At 37.7% G+C, this 13,890-nt stretch overlaps 2 protein-coding genes across 3 annotated transcripts; one reads left to right on the top strand and one right to left on the bottom strand.

The window, feature by feature from the left end:
• Positions 1-1,231: 1,231 nt before the first annotated feature.
• Positions 1,232-6,591, bottom strand: irf7 (interferon regulatory factor 7). 2 transcript variants are annotated; one of them, XM_056739918.1, is made up of 9 exons: positions 6,403-6,591; positions 5,079-5,235; positions 3,938-4,106; positions 3,747-3,826; positions 2,932-2,983; positions 2,542-2,652; positions 2,064-2,453; positions 1,868-1,983; positions 1,232-1,778 (listed from the first exon to the last, which is right to left on the bottom strand). In XM_056739918.1, exons 1-9 carry the CDS (start codon positions 6,417-6,419, stop codon positions 1,629-1,631), a joined length of 1,242 nt encoding a protein of 413 aa, XP_056595896.1. In that variant the 5' UTR covers positions 6,420-6,591; the 3' UTR covers positions 1,232-1,628. The 2 variants fall into 2 exon arrangements, with proteins under 2 accessions (XP_056595896.1, XP_056595894.1); XM_056739916.1 differs by having other exon boundaries at positions 5,079-5,238; positions 6,403-6,589.
• Positions 6,592-10,907: 4,316 nt separating this feature from the next.
• LOC130414402 (achaete-scute homolog 1b-like) lies at positions 10,908-12,273 on the top strand. Its single transcript, XM_056740278.1, has one exon. The coding sequence runs from the start codon at positions 11,014-11,016 to the stop codon at positions 11,590-11,592; it is 579 nt and encodes a 192-aa protein (XP_056596256.1). The 5' UTR covers positions 10,908-11,013; the 3' UTR covers positions 11,593-12,273.
• Positions 12,274-13,890: the final 1,617 nt, after the last annotated feature.

The following is a 13,890-nucleotide window of genomic DNA, read 5'->3' as shown; positions in this document are numbered from 1 at the left end:
TGGTTGAGGGGGATTTTCAGTTCCAAGCATTCTTTGCATAAGACTGCATTTAGGCAGTAAATTTCGACATTTAGTGTTTTTTCAGTAAAGATAGACTTGTTTGTGCTTAATGTTCATTTATCTTTGAGGTTTAAAAGAGTTTGTTGTATTTTTGAGTTTTAGAAAAGTGGTACATGTGCACTAACTGTGAGAGATTAAAGCACACATTTGATGTCTATTGCATCATTCAATGAGCATTAACTGTACTAGTGCAGTCTCAGTATTGAGATACCTCTCATCAGATTTGCTCATTGTGTTTTGATTTCCGTGCAGTAAGTCTATATATATTTATATATGTCAACAAAAATGACTTATTATTATTGCTACAATCTGAATGGTTTGGATTTACTCTAAACAGTTTTGTCAACTTTGCTTAAATGTCTTTTGTTCATACATCCAAATTGTTAATTGTAGAAACTACTCATCATACACTGATCAAAATTATAAACGCAACACTTTTGTTTTTGCCACTTCACAGGTGTGGCATTTCAAGACACTGATAAGTCAGCATGAGTATTGCACAGGTGTGCCTTAGGCTGGCCACAATAAAAGGTCACTCTAAAATGTTCTGTTTTATCACACAGCACAATGCCAGAGATGTCGCAACTTTTGAGGGAGCGTGCAATTGGCATGCTGACTACAGGAATTTCCACCAGAGCTGTTGCCCGTGAATTAATTGTTCATTTCTCTACCATAAGCCCTCTCCAAAGACATTTCAGAGAATTTGGCAGTACATCCAACCGGCCTCACAACCGCAGACCACGTGTAACCACACCAGCCCAGGACCTCCACATTGTGTATTTGCGTGGAACCACTTGACACTACTTTTTCATGTAAATACAACATACATTTTTTGAGTGCATGTGTTGGATATTATTGTTTCTGGTTTGTACATTTTAATTCCTATTAAGTATATTGTCTCTCAAAAGCGGTGACGTTTTTTTGACACATCCATAACCCATTAATTTTTCTTTCTTTTGAAATAGAAAACATGCATAGACTGATATTTTTTGATGTCAGCACTCAACGGGAGTTTAGTTAAGTTTAAACAGATGATTGTATACTGGTAATAATGCATTCTTCAAGAATTTCAAGTTTTGACTTAAGATGTCGCATCCAAAACTCTGGAATTGCCCATTTTTTATTCTTTTTTTTTTAAGTTTATTCACAGCCAGTGCCAGTTTGCTCTATAGACTATAAAAAAACAACATTTTTTTATTTAATTTTTGTTTAATTTAACATGACACCAAAGTTTTTAAACACCAAGTACTCGGAAGCAACACACAACAGGAAATAAACAAGAAGCCCTTTGGGCGATATGCAAAAGATTCTTCACTAGAAGACAGAATATCATACGAGTAAATGTTGCCAAAGATACAACGTTAATGCAAATTTGAGAAAATAATCTCATTAGGATAGCAGAATCACCAGATTGTCTTTTATGAAAACAAAAAAAGATTCCCGTTAAATGCCCCATGGAAATTCCTGCTGGAAGTTCTCTACTTTTCGATTATGTTAGGAGTGCAACATACATTTTTAGGTACAACCATGTCTAAAAAAGCATTGTCAGTTGACAGGTTTTATGGTGGTCATATGTCCATGGAAGGCGGACCCAAAGAATTAATCAGTTCATAAAGGCTGTTGTGGGAGATCTGCAGGCTGACGTTATCGTTTTGAAGAGACGACGCTCCGTCTAGCTGAGCTCTGGCGTGAAGTTCGCGGCATATCAGCGGCACAACCTGCGTGAGTCAAAAAGATAAAGCTAGTACACAGCACAAGACCAAAGCAATTCGACGCATTTAGTGAATGTGCATTTTGTGATATTTACTTTGACCACGATAAGTTTCTTCTGCAATGGCTTTCCGTCCGGAAGTTTCTCCCCAAAGCACAGGTAGATGGTGTAATCCGGCGACCCCCTTCTGTTCCCTTTGAATTCCCTAAGATCTGAAACAAATATCAAATTTCAAACCACATTTATCCAATGCAAATGAGAGAACCACAGCAGCATCATGTATATTTCATACCGCTGATGTACTTTTCGAAGCTGAACAATTGCTCTCTGATGTTCTGACGCAGTTTTTGGGGTTCTGGGTTTTGGATCTCAGAGGGGTCGCTGGTGCAGACGAAGACGTTGCACATGTCCTGACGGAAGCCGTAAATGCCATACTGGTTGACTTCCAGAAGCAGGCCTCTCTGAATGCTGTCAAGTAACCGTTGAGTGTAATAGATCTGTTTGTGGTCGATGAGTTTCTCGATGGACGGGAAGGGTATGGGATGTCCTCTCACCTCGGAGGGATTGCACTGGTAGTGAAACTGTACAAGATGTGAATCCAGGACAGTTTTAGAGACCTCGGTTTTTCTGTAGTTAATTGTGATCTCCAGGTTGCAGAAAGATGGAAGGTTATGTTGATATGCTAAAGAGAACAGATGTTAGCGTTACAGTGTGGGTCAACTGATGATTTTTATAGCAGCTGTTATGAGAAAACCAGCTTGCGGGGTTACCTGTAGTGTATGGTGGTTGAACTGGAAGAGGCGTGTTGTTCTGTAAGAACTGCGCACCTGAGACAGGGTAGCCATTTTGGGGACTCGGTAAGGTATCCAATATTTGGGGCACTGTGAGATGAGAAGGATTATGTTAATCTAGTTTTCCCAATTTGGAAACCAACACTGCATTATTCTCACTACGTTCTTGTAGTAAATGAGAGTGGTAGCATCTGCTCCGCCTGTATTTAAAATTTCGCACTACATTGTGTTTTAGCATTAATGCAAACAAAATGAACAGATCAGTAACATTAACAATGTACTGGCATTTTCCGCTATATTTTGTTACAATATATATATTTGAGTAAAGGTATTGCCTTAGCAAACATCTCTATTGAGTTAGTATTTTACCTGGATCTTGTTGATTTATGCACATAGTTTCCATCGGATTGTACAAGTCCTGCTGTATGAGACATACAACAATATGATATTTAAACCTTATAATTGAATTAGCACTGTATATACATTAAACACATTTTTATTTATATAAAACTAAGCTTAACGTTCGGCAAAGATTCCTGGTTTTTGTATGTATTAGGGATGTCACAATTTCAGATTTGACTACACAAGTATCATGACCAAAGGATTTCACAACAACAATGTCGTCAAAATATTTATTGACATTTCTTTTTTACAATTTTATTATTTTCGTTTACTCATTTAAACAATGAATCACAGTCAAAATACGAGTGTATTGGCTCGTAATGAAAAATGATTGCAAATAGGTGATGAGTTATTACGATATTTTCATATTTGGGGTTTTGACGCACACTGTAAAAAAATATAGCAAAATAAACTTTTTTTCATGTAAAATGTCATGTTTTCACCATGATTTTCTTTTAAATTTGCAGGCATTTTTCTGTAAATTGACATTTTTTTTTACCGTTCTTCAAAATGTAAAAAAACTGTAAAATTTTGTTAAATTACAGTTTCTTTATTATACGTTGTAATAAAAATAACAGTATAATTCTGTAAATGTACTGTAAAAACCGTAATATTATTTTACAAACAACTTGAAAATGTACTGTTTATTTTGAAAATATAAGTATATTATATTTAACATTGCAATATCAATAATCACGGATTTAATATCACAGTTTTTGCCGATACTGGTATATTTTGATACTCCTAGTAGGTGTGCAGTAAATCATAAATTTGGAAATTACCTCCATGTTCTGAGACGTTTGATCAGCGTAGATCTGAGGAATAAATATCGGGTTTTGAATCGGCTCTGCATTCTGAGTCCCTTGAAATAAACACATCGAATTGATTTTCATACATCCTGCTCATTTATTTCAAGTGTAAGTATGCAAGCTTATACAAAAACACATTTCCGTAGTGAATTAGTTGAACTTACCTTGTGGACTGATGATGCAATAGACTTTGTGTGGTTTATCCTGGTCTTTGGAGTTGTCCGCTATTTTCTTAAACATTTTCTGGCCTTCGAGCGCACAACGGAAATTAGTCTTCCATTTTGCTTTGTTGGCAGGGTTCTCTTTGATTTTTCCGCTAACTATAGCCCATTCCTATAACAGAGCGATAGACATTGATAACACAACCATATACCGTATAACCAGTTTTTAAAATGTTGTCAAATGTCTGAAAGTACACTTTTCTTAAGAACAGAAGTTTTCGCAACACAACCTTTGGCAAAATGTAAAAAATACTCATTTTTGTTTTATTTGTATGAATTCATGTGATCTCATCCGTATGTTTTTGTACAGTCTGCTTTCACCACATTGACCATTTTGTTTAGGGGTGGATCTTCATGCTTGCTTTTTTAAGAACCGTATGTTTTTGAATGATTTACACTGTGTAGATTTATTTGAAATAGCCATATCATAAATTTTGAGGTTACATTTTCCTGTGAGATCGGTTCATTGATTCATAGAGGTAAAAGTGTGGATTTTTCCCATTTAAATGACCATACAAATATCATGGTTATTATGGACTTACTATACTTACTATACTGATATGATATATACATAGCTTTCATGTGGCTCAGTGGCGACGTATTGCATAGTCAGAAACAATTGAATAATATAATGCGATGTAAGTTGCTATGGATAAAAGCGTCTAGCAAATGTGTATATGTAAATAATTTACGATAACAGTGCTTTTACTACAAATAAAACCAACCCATACTAGGCCTATATAGATAAAAACAGTAGTTTTGGTGGAGTACTGAATGTCAGGAGCGGGACCCCCTTAAAAGAGAACTAATGAGCTGAAACAGCACCATTATAGCAAGTACGCAAATTGACAAAATTTCACAGAGTTGTATATTTTGTTCATTCGCGTACTTGCTATAACGTCTGCTAGTGTTTTTTAGATATTTGAATACAAAATCGTACATATTGCGCCTTTAATCAATAAGGCCAGTGTTTGATGTACAGCCCATTGTTTTGTAACTGTTCGGACGCTGTGTTAAGTGTCACCAAAATACAGACTCCATCAATGCAGAAGTGAAACCTCGCGACTGTGACAAAATAAGTTACCTTGAATATTTTCACATCCTCGTCTTCGAGGTTTCTGCGTGCGTTGTGTTTCCATGGGATCCTGAATGTGTCAGGGGACATCATGTATAACCCCTCATACTGTCTGCTTTCCACCTGCTGTATAAGCCACGGGCCAAACTGAGGTTTAGCAACCGTGCTGCTGTCAAAATCAGAAGATCAAAATCATCTCATTGTCACACACTTATTTGTATACCTTTCAAACATGTAAGAATAAAAGCATTTTTGTAAGCTTCTAGGTTACAGTATTCTAGGCTTATATTTTGTATGGATGGATGTGTCCCACAATTCATATGTCTATTGTATTCTGTACTAAGCAGTGTTGGGTAAGTTACTCTGAAAAAGTAATGAATTACTAGTTACTCATTACATATTCAATAGTGTAATTAGATTACTGTACAAATTACTCCCTCCAAAAAGTATTGTTACTCATTACTAATTACTTTCTATATCCTACATCAACCTTGATTAGTTAAGTGATTCAAGGATAGACATGAAACGGCTTATTTAAATCATTCAAATTAATAATATTATTAACTGACCAAAGTATTACAAATGTGAGCACAGATTTTAAAGTAAGACTTTGAATTTTGATGTCAATTACACTATTGCACACACATACATTTCACAAAGTATTTAGTTTAATGACATCAAAAGTAACTGTAATTAAATTACAGAAAACATATGAGTAATCCCTTACTTTACTTTTTCAAGGGAAAAGTAACTAATTACTTATTAACTAGTTACACCCAACACTGGTACTAAGTATGTGGAATAAATACATACTGTGCAATCAATACATAAATAAATAAGCTACAAACACGACTATGAATGCAAAGGCAGTTTTTCTACAATTTGTGACAATTTCAAACAAGTTGACTAAACTTGTCAAAATAATAACTAAACTTATTAAATCAGATGTATTGCTTTATTAATTTCTCAAAGTGATCTGCTCGCTCAGGCGTTGAAGTCCAAGTCACCGGTATTTACAGCGATTATACGATACAAGCATAGCAGCTTTCCAGAAAGTCCATTAAAAATAGAATTGAAAGCGTCGCTCTCTCGGTTAAAACTCGTATGTTATGACCACGGTGCGTTTACACAGGAAGCGTTCTTACATCGCGTCCGCGTTCATTTTAAATGCAAGCTCTTGTATTGCCGGAATCTCATCCGAGTCAAGACGCAATGAGCGTCGCGTGTCAAGTTCAAACGCGCGTCGAGACATCTACGCGTTCCGCTTCTTAACGCAAAACCGCGTACTGTGATTACGCACCGTTCGTATTTAAAAGCATCACTGCAATCTTACCTCCACTGTGTCGTCATGTCTATAGGTCCCTATCAGAGTTCCACTCAAATTTGTTTGACGTAGGTTGGTCTTTCCCTTGTGTTTTTATACTCAAGAGCTGTCACGCGGGACATCCCAAAGCTCAAGGAGGAGTCTTTCTCTTATCAATGAAAGTGCAAGAATAACGTTACGTTGTTATTTCCGGAGTGGGAAAAGATTTGCTGATGAAAGTTTCTGGTGAGAAATACCGTGATATGACTTTCAAAACACATCTGCCTTCCGGTTACACCAGTTTTTCAGATTTGTTTTATTTCAGCTAAAATGAAACTACCCATTAAAGCCGACTCGTGCAGAATAGTTGCATAGCCAAAGCTACTTTAACATGCTCACACATCAGTTAATTGTTAGATCTGATTATTTTATTGTACATGACATTTACAAATGTTTATTTTGCTTTTAATATTTATGTACTTCGTGGACCCACGGAATTGGAGGCTTGTTTTATAGTGTGAACATTTTACGCAAATTGAGCATTTGAATGAGCACAACGCTGAAATTGCAACTAGCAAGGACTCAAGTTGTGATTGTAAAGCCTTAACAAACAATCAGTTAATACGAAAGATACGTTACAGGTACAAAGTGCACAGATTAAGGCCACAGGCTCTTCTCTGTTGACATCTTGCATAATGGGAAAGTCGCACGTAGGTACACAATGGTGTGGAATTCCTCTATTAACACCCAGTTATTACAGTGACGAAACCCATTTCCGAGCCATGAGGTCATTGTAATTTGCATGTAAATATAGGTTGGGCCTTGTTTCATAAAACCTATATCTGTAATGTTTTTGTATTGTAATATTAATCTGATTTTCAAATATCATATCCGGTCCAATACTGAGCAATGCAGCGTTTCATTTTTACCTAATAAGTTGCAAATACAAAAAATGATAAAGTTCTGACAAGGAAGAAAATACTGTAGACAATGTTTTGATGTACAGTATCAAGGTCAATTGTGGTCATGAAAGACCACACCACTTACATGAGGATTTCAATAATATTTTTATATAAGTTGTGTCATTACGACGATACAAAATATTTGTCACATTTGTTTATCATGACTTTCTGTACGAGAGGAGCTGATATCATAAAAAGAAATATTGCAGATTCACAGCCATTTCACTTGAACCTCAATGTGTTTGTGTGTGTGTGTGTGTATTTATCAGTGGAATAAGGAAATGAATCTGTCTGTAATGGGTGCACTTCTTCATACAGACTCTTTGGAAGAGCGTTCATCCCGCGTGATGATGTTGAACCAATTTAGCTGCTCCTCACTTAACTTAACCAAACGTGTTTTCACATCCCTTTTCTGACTATTTCATGAAAAATAGAGGGAAAGTTTTGGTGGTTGTGGCGAAATAAGAGAAATAAAAACCTATTTGTTCCACCTTTGAGCCCTGGTGGAATAAGAGAAGTGGATGACCCAGACAGCACAGGTACATCTGTAAGATGTCTGCTAAATATCTGGAGATCTGGAAAACATCTGCTGTGTAGAATCATCTTCTGAACATCTTAGAAAGAGCTGTTGTACATCCATTTCAAGTCATGCACATCCTTCATCTTCTAAAGGTCCATCTGACAGTCTAAGAGACCTATTGCAGATGAGCAAACTAAATTGCCAGATGTCTTGCAGATGAAATTGCAGACTTAAGATGGATGTCTGCCTGATTTACGTGTGCTTCAGGGAAGAGAAATACAATTTCTGTTCCCGGCGCTTCTGAACATCTCTTTCTTCTCAGTTTTATACATAATGTTTAGTAGTTATATATATGTCTGAAGACAATGGTTGATTGATTCTAGTACAATGGACTGTTTTAACTTGTCCTTTACTGCCCTCTTGCGACAATAGACATTAACGACTAATAAAATGAATCGCTTAAAAGGAGAAGGGGGAGTCTGCAGACCTGGAGCATGCAGTTTTACGCCCCAGGCAGTTTTACGCCCATGCAGTTTTAGGACCCTGTTGTTCCTTATTTCTCCAGTAGGGGGTCGCTGTTCATTATGAACCACCAGCACAGACCTAACAGATAACTTCGTCGTCTATCACGAGTTAGAGGTATGGTAAATAATCCTTTTTGTTACTGAGAAATGGCCCAACATGCATATTTTTTATTGTTATGAATCAATTTAAACATCTTAAAAAAAAATTTTTGTATATATATATAATATAGATATGTGTGTGTATAATTTAAACTCAAAGACAATACAATAAATACTTATTGGTGACCAGGTCAATTTTGTGTCTGGATCAACCTTAGCTAACCACGTGTATGCCAACTCGATATCTCTTACTCTTACTCTTACTCATTTTCATATTTATTTTCTTTATAATTTATTCTCATTTTGTCTCTGTAGTCAACGCGAGATGGCCTTTCCTGGTAAGATATTCTTCTGACCCTGTTAACTTGCATTATATATTATATATAAACCATTTCAGTTTAGCTGCACACGTATTCAAGTTTTTTATAAAAAAAAATCAACAACTGAGCACCAACAACCAAAAACATGTTCAAACTCAAATTGAAAACATAAGTCCCATATGGATCTTGATTTGAGTTGTTAAAGAGATGATCCAATAATCTATCGTACATACAATATACCTCTTTGATATTTTCCATTGAATATTTTAACTTAATGATATGGATTCAAATGTATGTGCACCTAATGTGGGTTTTATCTTGTTTTCTTAATAGTAGTTGTTGGCTGGCTAATTAGGCCTATTATGTTGTGTTATTATTGATCTCATTTGTAATAATACTTGGAAATAATTCAAAAAAATATTAAATGATCATACTGTCTTGTTATTTCAAAATGTTTTAGAAAAATAAACCTCTATAAACCTGTATGATTCATACAGCAGAGGCATAAAACTGCATACTCCATATACTGGAGAAATAAGGAACAGCGGGGGCGTAAAACTGCCTGGGGCGCAAAACTGCATGCTCCAGGTCTGCAGACTCCCCATATTGCTTAAAAGGGGAATTTGGCGTTTTTAAGCATTAAAAGGAAGATTTAACTTTATGAATGTTTTACTACTGTTTAGTTGAAGTAATATGTGCATTATAGGCCTATATTCAAGTGATCATATACCCATCCCCTGCTTTATTTAAACGTTAGTAAATATTGTTTTAAATTATTTGAAATGTTTAAGTTTACAAAACGTGTATTATTAAATTGTACTGAGCGTCTATAAAACATATTTAAATATGGAATTAAGGCAACAATAGCGTTAGTATGACGCTTTTAAACCTGATGTCAATGTCAGCACTGTAAAGAAAAGTACTGGGAGAAAATTACCAGTACAATTTCCTTTATTTTACGGACAACTCCGTACATGCTAAAATGTAATTTAATGAAGTGCAAAATTTGAAATACAGGTAAAACAACTGTAAAAAAATGAATACGAAATTTTTTTTCATATGAATACAGTATATTTACGGATTTTTTTAAGAGTGAGCGTGTATAATGTATTATCGTGTTTTAACATTATTATTGGATTAATGACCAGGAAAACAGATATACGTACAAATAATAAATATACAAATATAATGCCACTATTGACCACCAGAGGGAACTAGATCGCCGCGGACGCCTCCGATGCACTTGTTACCACTTGTGCCAAAACTACTGTGTGGTTGAAGTTTGACTGTAGGGCAAGCCACAGCATTCTGAACCCGTGGGGTCTTTTTGAGGGATCCTGTAGTGTGACTGTGGTTTATGTTAGTTCTCAGGCGTCATTCAAGAATCAATTTACTATCCTACCATTTTATTTCACCTAGATATTTGCTTATATACTTCATTACCTTTGCATAATATATGTAAATATTATCCATAATATATATATATATATATATAGGCATAATATTCACATGGTACTTCTAGCTGCTTTGAAGAAAGAATAAATAAATACAAATAAAATATTTATATTTATAAGCAATTTCAAAAAAGAAAAAAAGATAATTGATCCTGGACTTATGTACCCTTAAGCATAAATGTGGATGATTGCAGTATAAATATCAGATATTTTTATTGTAAAACATAGTGTTAACATGGTATGCTTTGGTCTTTTTTGTCAAAGGACGTACACTGGATTTAGCAGAGCAAAAAGAGAAGGCTGTGGAAAGATAAATAGAACCTAAACTGAACCCTTGCAAAGATTCATTCAAAGGCATCCGAGCCTTTTATTCCTCACATTTTTGTGTGCAGGTTTAAAAGCGTAAGAAACCACCAATAGGCTTTCAGTCTGGACACATTGGGATGCAAATGAGCGCACAAGCGCGTGCTGGCGCGGTGAAAGCGTCCGATTGTTTATTGAGCCCGCGTAGCCACGCGCCCGGCTCGCGGAGCATCACCCCGCGAGGGCGGAGTCTCGCGCAAGAAGCGTGCGTCTTCAAAGGGGGTGGGGTGTCGTACGCGTGTTGAAAAAGCCGAGGGCTGCCAAAGTTTTCATCAGACCGACCACCGATACGAACAAGACTCGGACCACGCGAAGGGCACGAGAGCGTTGTCAGTTTACTCGTTGCGTGACAGTGGAGTTGTGCAAGTCACGCACCTTTCCGAAAGGTCTACCAAGTAGATGGATACCGCAACGCAGCTGACGCAAGGTGCGTGCACCTTCGGAGACGCGGACCGGTGCGCGTCGATCACCCTTCAAGAGTGCGCGTTCGCGAGCGCAGACGCGAGTCAAACCAAGCTGAAGGTGCTGAAAAGACAGCGCTCCAGCTCGCCGGAGCTTTTACGCTGCAAACGGAGACTCACGTTCAACGGGCTGGGATACACCATCCCGCAACAGCAGCCCGTGGCGGTTGCGCGACGCAACGAGCGCGAGAGAAACCGCGTCAAACAGGTCAACATGGGCTTCCAGACGCTGCGCCAGCACGTCCCCAACGGCGCGGCCAATAAGAAGATGAGCAAAGTGGAGACGCTCAGGTCGGCGGTGGAGTACATCCGTGCGTTACAGCAGCTGCTGGACGAGCACGACGCGATCTCGGCCGCGTTTCAGTGCGGCGTTCCGTCGCCGACGGTCTCCAAAGCATACTCCGCCGACCCAGAATCACCTCACTCCTCTTACTCCTCGGATGATGGGAGCTACGAGCACCTGAGCTCCGAAGATCAAGAGCTACTGAACTTCACCACTTGGTTTGATCGGTACTGATCCGAGATCAGAGAAGCCAACTTTCCTTGGGACCACTAGGTGCTTGATTTAGAGCTTGGACTCTTCTTTACTGACTATACAAATGCTGCTTCGTTGACTCGGTGGGCAGCAGTTTTGGGTGCTTTGGCTTAGCGCTTAAAGATCTGGACTGTGGTTGTAGGTTCGAATCCCAGGGGGCTCGATGAGAGTCCCTACCTTAAAATATTTGACTTTGAATGAAAGTGTCTGCCAAATGAACACATGTAGATCAGAGTCTTGTCCGGAATCAAGCCAGTTCAAGGATTTTTTTGTCATAACTGCTGGATGGACTCAATTTCATAAGTGCAATTTCGGGCATTGCGTGGCCGTCGCTTGATGTCCCTTACATGAAACAAACTTCCCCGTGAATGTCAAGCTAAACGGAATATTGATTTTTGTACCTGCAACCAACGGTCTGGTCTGCCTGAAGACCGATGTTGAAATGTGTATTATAACGTTTTGTATTATGAAAGATGAAGATATATTTTTGTAAACCGAGCGCAAAAAAGTCTGCCTCTTTGTGACAATGAACGCAGTTAGTTTATTGTAACAGTGTCCGTTTAGAAAAAGTTGTAACGCTGGAGAACCTCTGATCTGTGGATCTGTATTTATCAAAATTATATTGTTTAGTTCTTCCTGTGAAACTACAGATGCACTTGTTTGTTTTTAGTCGTGTATATAAATGATTTTAACAAATATATTTTGTGGAAAAAAATGTTTTTTATAAATAAATTTGCTCTATTTATACACACACACACACACGAGTGTTTCTGCGTGCTTTTAAAGAGAACTTGTTTTTCAGTGCTGAGTCCAGACTAGTTTTAAGACATTCCCTGCTTGACAGGTGATAAAACAATCCTGTTGCTTTATTATCATCACAAACTCTCTTTTTGTCTCTTTACAAAGAACTTCAAAACACGTGGGCCACCTTCTATTAAAGCAGTATAAGCACAGGGTCAATTTGTGATGACAAAGATGGGTCAAAATTCGTATTATCCACCGGCGATCAGTCTAAATGAAGCCGTTTTTATTGTCGCCGTGTAACCCCAACTGTGTTTTTCAGGCCTGTCAAAACGCAATCAAAGAGGCCCTCTCCCTATTGTGCCACCTTTTGTTGGGGCTTTTATGGGATGCATTATGAGTCTGCCTATTGATAATAATTAAAATAATGACTTCAATTTCACCTGCAGGCTTTTGCATTTCAAATGGAGACAATAAAAACACCGGGACCCCTTTAATGATCATTTAGCTGTGGGGGTATAATGTGGAGCTTTGCACCGAAGCCCACGCGTAAAAACTTCAGGAGTCGTTTTACGCAAGCGCTCGTAAAAGACCAGATAAAGATGAAGTGTTTGCGCAAGGTTAAGGTGGTCCTCTTCGAAAGGATAGGTCCCCTATCCAACTCAAAGCCCCCTCGGCCACCATTAAGAGTTTTTTTTAAGCAGGTGTGAGCCACGTGCCTGTGTTTGTGATGGGCAGCTGCTCCACCCCATCGGCTCGCTGATGAACTCTCTCGGCTGGAGTTTCTGAAAATGAGCGGGTGATTTATGACGCCAATTATTCATCTCTTTATGGATTCTGCGATATCTTTTAGAGCCCTGAAAGAGAAAAATACACTCAGCATAAATCACCTACTGGTGGGCTATTGTCGAACGTCTGGAATATAGTTTGTCTTCATTGACCTTCTTGGGGCCCGAAATAATGTCACGGTGGTTAGAGCTGGGCTACATCAATTTATAAGATAATAGATATTGTGAGAAGCGTGACTTGTTTGAAATCTCAAGTGCTAGATATTGTAGACATGGGGAACTTGGATTAACATGACCCCCTAAAACAGAAAAATGACTGATGAAGCATCTGTATTATTATCTCTGGACATCAATGAGATGAAATGGAAACTTTTGCTTAAGTCTCCTCTGCGTCTCAGAAAAAGAGGCAGGAATCTTAGAAAAGTCTCCATTAGAGTTTCAGAAAAGATCTCAATGTGTCAAACGGAGCTGCAAATTCAAGTTTTTTAAAAAGTCAATATTATGCTCTCAGTATGAACTCGAAAATTTCTCATCAAATTTACTCAAATAAAGATTATTTCCCCTGTACAGTCTACATTAATTTTACAGCTCCATACACTTCAAGTATTTTAACAGTCTCAATTGTTTCTTTTTTTTATTTCTCCTATAGACGGTTTTATCTCACACACACACCTTGCTCAAAGTTAACTTCCGGGTCCAGTTGCATCATTTTAGCCGCTAAATTAAGACTGCGTCTTAACAACTAGTCTCA

Source organism: Triplophysa dalaica, chromosome 24, assembly GCF_015846415.1.
Source record: "Triplophysa dalaica isolate WHDGS20190420 chromosome 24, ASM1584641v1, whole genome shotgun sequence".
Taxonomy (NCBI): domain Eukaryota; kingdom Metazoa; phylum Chordata; class Actinopteri; order Cypriniformes; family Nemacheilidae; genus Triplophysa; species Triplophysa dalaica.
The sequence above is the reverse complement of the archived record's forward strand: the minus strand, read 5'-3'. Positions and strand labels throughout refer to the sequence as shown.